Source organism: Sinocyclocheilus grahami, unplaced genomic scaffold, assembly GCF_001515645.1.
Source record: "Sinocyclocheilus grahami isolate Dianchi unplaced genomic scaffold, SAMN03320097.WGS_v1.1 scaffold618.1, whole genome shotgun sequence".
Lineage (NCBI taxonomy): Eukaryota > Metazoa > Chordata > Actinopteri > Cypriniformes > Cyprinidae > Sinocyclocheilus > Sinocyclocheilus grahami.
This window is the reverse complement of record NW_015505797.1, coordinates 1-5625: the sequence shown is the minus strand read 5'-3', so window position 1 is coordinate 5625 and position 5625 is coordinate 1. Positions and strand designations below refer to the sequence as shown.

Here is a 5625-nt window from a genome sequence, read left to right as displayed (position 1 = left end):
CACTCTCACTCTCATACTCTCACACACTCACACTCACGCTCTCTCATACACTCACTCACTCTCTCTCTCATACACACACACACTCACTCACTCACACACAGACTCACATACTCACTCACACACTCATACTCACACACACAGACTCACTCACTCACACACAGACTCACTCACTCACACACACACACACAGACTCACACACTCACACACTCACTCACTCACACACAAACATGGTCACATCATCAGTAGTCTTACAGCTGGCATTGCTAGTGTTAGTGCTGGGTAAGTATGCAGCGTAGACCGAAGCAGTGAGAGGAAAAGCACTGAGATATACTCACAACTGCATGCAATATTAAGTTTATTAATATTGATTACAGATGGAGAGAAATGTCTGTTTGGGAGCTTTTTTAACGTCCTGTATTTTAGATCGTATGATAACTTTTCTATAATAAATTATACTCAGCGTGCTAATGCACGAAGAGACTGTTCGATGTGGGTGTTCTGTTCTTGAATGGGACAAGGCCTTTTTTTTTTGGGGGGTAGTGAACGGGGTGTAAATGTGTTGGTTAAATGTGCTCATTTGTGTTAAATGTAACTGTACACGATGCACTCGGATGGTGGTGGAAGTTGGCATAGGGTTTTTTTAAAAACAGTTTTTCTTGTCAGTATTATTTTTTATTATTTTTTAAATTAGTTTGTGCTCAAACCAACTTACTAACTCTCTTTATTGCACTATTTTCCTGAAAGAGACCAATTCTTCTTAAAACAGGCGCGGAAGAAGGCCTCTGAGAAAGCTCTGCGGTGTCGGAGCGGATCAGAGGAGCAGCTGGAGACGTCAGATAAAGACATGGAGGAGCGGCGGCGTCGGAAAGACAAGAAGTCCTCCAGACCAAGAAGCCTGTCACGATCACGCTCGAGGGAAAGGTATTTCCCTTTGATTCGTTTGAATCAGTCTGTGTCATATTACTTAACTCTATAATAGGATGTAACGATTCACTCAACTCACGATGCGATACAACATTTTTTTGAGATTTAAGACAAATTATAAATGAAATGGTGTCCTTTTATTATTTCTCAGACAAAATGCTGCACATTTCTTTGAGACATTGAAATATGTCAAATAACAAAACTACACTGAACTTTAAAAACAACCCCTAAATCAAATAAATAAATACAAATAAATCTCTTCAAATAAACAAACTAAGGCTTTGCCTGTGCTCTTTTTATTTACAGTTAGAGGCAAGCACCGTATTTTAATCGTGATCCAAACAAAGACGTTGCATAAATACAGCACAAGTAGTTTTTAATCAAAATTAGATGATCATTTTGAAACTTGTAGCACTTATTTGTATCAATTTTCAACCGGCTCTGGTGCATCGTTACATCCCCACTACATAAATATAAACACAAACCCATACAGGGATATTTGTCTTTCATAACTTGAATTACAGTGGCTTTCTAATCAGCTTCGGCACACATAGAGACTTTTGGACTTTCAGGACGGGTTTTTGTTTAGTTTTTGCAAAGCGAGTGACGCTCGATAATGTCAGCTTGCTTAATCGTTAAAATAAAGCAATAAGCTCCGAGAAGCCGTGGTTTACAGTGAATTATAACAGCTACGGGGCGTTGTTAGGCACGAGCTGTTATGAATTCACTGTAAACCACGGCTTCACGGGGGTTACTGCTTTTATAAAACGGTTATTCCATATACATAGCAAGGTTTCACAAAATAACACAGAGCAAATAAAGTGTAATGATATTAATAAACACAGTATTCTTCCACCAAACAATGTAGCTCCTCAGAAACAGTTGTGGTTGCTACAAAGTGGTTGCCGAGCAACACACAAACGTAAACAAAGGTGTGTGTTACTTTGTAGCGTCATTTACAACAGCTTCGAACGCGGCTCAGCCAATCAGAATCAAGCACCGGAACTCTCCACTTTATAAATATTTTCGGTATCGATATTTATGGATGGTACATCTTCTTCGATAACGATATAAAAAATGTTCGATATAGCGCACGAGGCACGTGCTCTGAGTGACGCAGACAGCACACACAAACATGAGTGCTGTGCCAGTGACGAGGAGATTGTGAATACAGAAAATCAATATTAGTCGAATTTAAAATAAACACTTGCATTTGAATGCAAAAATAGTACAATCCAATGTTAGGTGTGCATCAGCGTCATCAGTGGAGCGCGAGATGCGGTGGTTATGATGTAAGTGACGTTGTAGTTTAATGTTTTGTTAGTCTAGCCCACGAGACGCGCCGCTGCTGCGTTATTCATTCAAAATATTAGAGAATTATAGAAGCTCAGTGCGGAGAAGATCTTGAATGGGTTAAAACCCAAACCAAACCATTCACACTGAACGCATATTCAGCGCATTTTTTAGACGGACAAATATGACTGCTGCTCTCGCGTCTCACACAAGAGATGCAGCCATGCACAGTTAAAACAGTTTAAACTTAGAAAACACTTCGCGAATTTGTGGAGGTTTATTTCTTTTCACTGCGTCTCGTATGTTTTTATATGCAGTCTGTGTGATCGGTGCTTCGGCTCGAATGCATAAATACGTGATGCTGTTTTGTTCATAATTGTTTATGCAATTTACGAAATTATATTTGATTTATATGATTTAATGTAGATGTAATGCACGTGTTTTTTTTATAGACTTATTTCCTTGCGTTGACATTTTAATGTGCTGCATTATTTTGCTCATTGTGCCCTCCTGTGGCCTCGGGAGACACGACAAAAGTTTACTTAACACCCGTTTAATCTGCATATAAAACATTAGATGTTACATATTTGTTTAATTTTTATTGTGTGTTTGACTGTTAAAACAAAAATATTTGTTGTTTGTCTCAATAAATTGGGTTAATTTAAAAATACACTGGTTAAATTTAAACCTTTTTTTCTATTGCTCTTTGTTTTAAAAATTTCTGGATTTTTTTTTCTCATTTTGTCTCTCATAGTTGAGGTATACCTATGATGAAAATTACAGGCCTCTCTCATCTTTTTAAGCGGGAGAACTTGCACAATTGGTGGCTGACTAAATACTTTTTTTCCCCACTGTATATCGCCCAGCCCTAGCTCAACCAATCAGAATCAAGGACCGGAGCTGTCTGTTTTATAACAACAATTATGATATTATCGCAGACGATAATCACACAAGCCAAGTTTCAATGTTATTATATCCAGGGCTGTGATTTGGACCGCAGCAAATCCACCCGCTGTGAAAACCACCTAAAGCATCCGACTAGTCGATGAGAAGCCTTGTAGTTTTCACCTTCACTGAATATGTTCTCCTCTCACTCTTAGGTTGGAGAGAGCAAAGAAGCTTCAAGAACAGAAAGAAAAAGAGTTGTTGGAAAAACGGCAACAACAAGAGATAGCAGCAGGTAAGTAACTGGCACAGATCATCTGAGCTCAGCGCTACATCTCTCTGATATATGGCTGGTTTCCCAACAGAAGCAGCTCCACTCTTGTGCGATACGGCTGCGGCAGCACCCAGTCCTGGCCTGAACGTTGCAGCGCTGCTCGCGTCCGGCACACAGGTCACTCATTCAAAATATTAGAGAAATATAGAAGCTCAATGCGGAGAAGATCTTGATTGGGTTAAAAAACGAAACCAAGCCATTCACACAGAACACATCTCACACAAGAGATGTATAGAAAGCCATGCAAAGTTAAAACGGTTAAAACTTTTAGAAAACACGTCACGAATTTGTGGAGGTTTATTCCTTTTCACTGCGTCTGATATGTTTTTGAAGGCAATCTGTGTGATGGGCGAATTGGCTCTGTGGATTAAGCAATGCATAAATACGTGATGCTGTTTTGTTCATAAATTGTTTATGCAATTTACGAAATTATATTTGATTTATATGATTTAATGTAGATGTAATGCACGTGTTTTTTTTATAGACTTATTTCCTTGCGTTGACATTTTAATGCGCTGCATTATTTTGCTCATTGTGCCCTCCTGTGGCCTCGGGAGACACGACAAAAGTTTACTTAACACCCGTTTAATCTGCATATAAAACATTAGAAGTTACATATTTGTTTAATTTTTATTGTGTGTTTGACTGTTAAAACAAAAATATTTGTTGTTTGTCTCAATAAATTGGGTTAATTTAAAAATACACTGGTTAAATTTAAACCTTTTTTTCTATTGCTCTTTGTTTTAAAAAGGTTATAAAAATGTCAATAATTATCGATACCGAACGATATGAAACATTATATCGTTGATACATTTTTTAGCTATATCGCCCAGCCCTAGCTCAACCAGTCAGAATCAAGGACCGGAGCTGTCCGTTTTATAACAACAATTATGATATTATCGCAGACGATATCACACAAGCCAAGTTTCAATGTTATTATATCCAGGGCTGTGATTTGGACCGCAGCAAAACCACCCACTGAAAACCACCTAAAGCATCCGACTAGTCGATGAGAAGCCTTGTAGTTTTCACCTTCACTGAATATGTTCTCCTCTCACTCTTAGGTTGGAGAGAGCAAAGAAGCTTCAAGAACAGAAAGAAAAAGAGTTGTTGGAAAAACGGCAACAACAAGAGATAGCAGCAGGTAAGTAACTGGCACAGATCATCTGAGCTCAGCGCTACATCTCTCTGATATATGGCTGGTTTCCCAACAGAAGCAGCTCCACTCTTGTGCGATACGGCTGCGGCAGCACCCAGTCCTGGCCTGAACGTTGCAGCGCTGCTCGCGTCCGGCACACAGGTCACTCCTCAGATCGCAATGGCCGCTCAGATGGCGGCGCTTCAGGCCAAAACGCTGGCAGAGACGGGCATTGCTGTGCCAAGCTACTACAATCCCTCAGCGGTGAACCCAATGAAGTTTGCAGAGCAGGAGAAGAAGAGGAAAATGTTGTGGCAGGGGAAAAAAGAAGGGGTGAGGACTAGCAAGTCACTGATAATGTAATTAATATATGTTTGGATTAATTGTTCTTGAGTCTATAGCAGCCCATAGAACAGTTTATGGGAACATTATGAAATTTGGCAGACTGATAGAGGATAGTCTGAACATTAACCAAAGCAAATCCTCTAGCGCCACCGACAGCTCAGCTGTGCATTTGTGTTTATTCAAAACGTGACACAAGCTAAACATGTTTCCCGATCACTTCTGGGCTCGTTCTGAGTTGGAAGCAACCCGTGACCAATTTTGCATCTTTTTACGCCATAAACAAAATTCTGGTCAAAATCCTGTGAACCCATCCTAGACGATTCATGCCATTTTGACCAAAACTGGCTCGGATCGTCTTCAGAACAAGCTTTTTGATAGACCACACTGTTTTTATAACTTTTGCACAGTCTGACCAAAAATCATAACACCAGAAAATTCATCTTTAGTGCTCATTTTGCCATTGATAAGTGATTTGCTTTTGCATAGAACTAGTTGCCTCTCATTCTAGTAACGGTGCTTTTGACATCCTTAAAATCTTAAGTGTGTTTTAAGATGTTCAGCATTAATATATGTGTTTGTGTTGTAGGACAAGTCACAAACAGCTGAGCTTTGGGAGAAGCTGAGTTTTGGTAATAAAGACCAAAATGTGAAATTTCGCAAACTTATGGGCATCAAAGTAAGAGTTCTCCTTTTCTACTTTTCATTC

The 5625-nt window shown here is 39.4% G+C and overlaps 1 protein-coding gene across 1 annotated transcript in view; it reads left to right on the top strand.

Moving 5' to 3' along the window:
* LOC107557743 (arginine/serine-rich coiled-coil protein 2-like) overlaps window positions 1-5601 on the top strand; it is a gene marked incomplete at its 3' end in the record, with an annotated part of 8834 nt that extends 3233 nt beyond the window's left edge. Inside the window, exons 4-8 of the mRNA XM_016241269.1 lie at window positions 767-948; window positions 3318-3397; window positions 4482-4580; window positions 4651-4907; window positions 5506-5601. Coding sequence (XP_016096755.1) covers window positions 767-948; window positions 3318-3397; window positions 4482-4580; window positions 4651-4907; window positions 5506-5601 — 714 coding nt within the window. The remainder of the gene's footprint in view (window positions 1-766; window positions 949-3317; window positions 3398-4481; window positions 4581-4650; window positions 4908-5505) is intronic.
* Window positions 5602-5625: the final 24 nt, after the last annotated feature.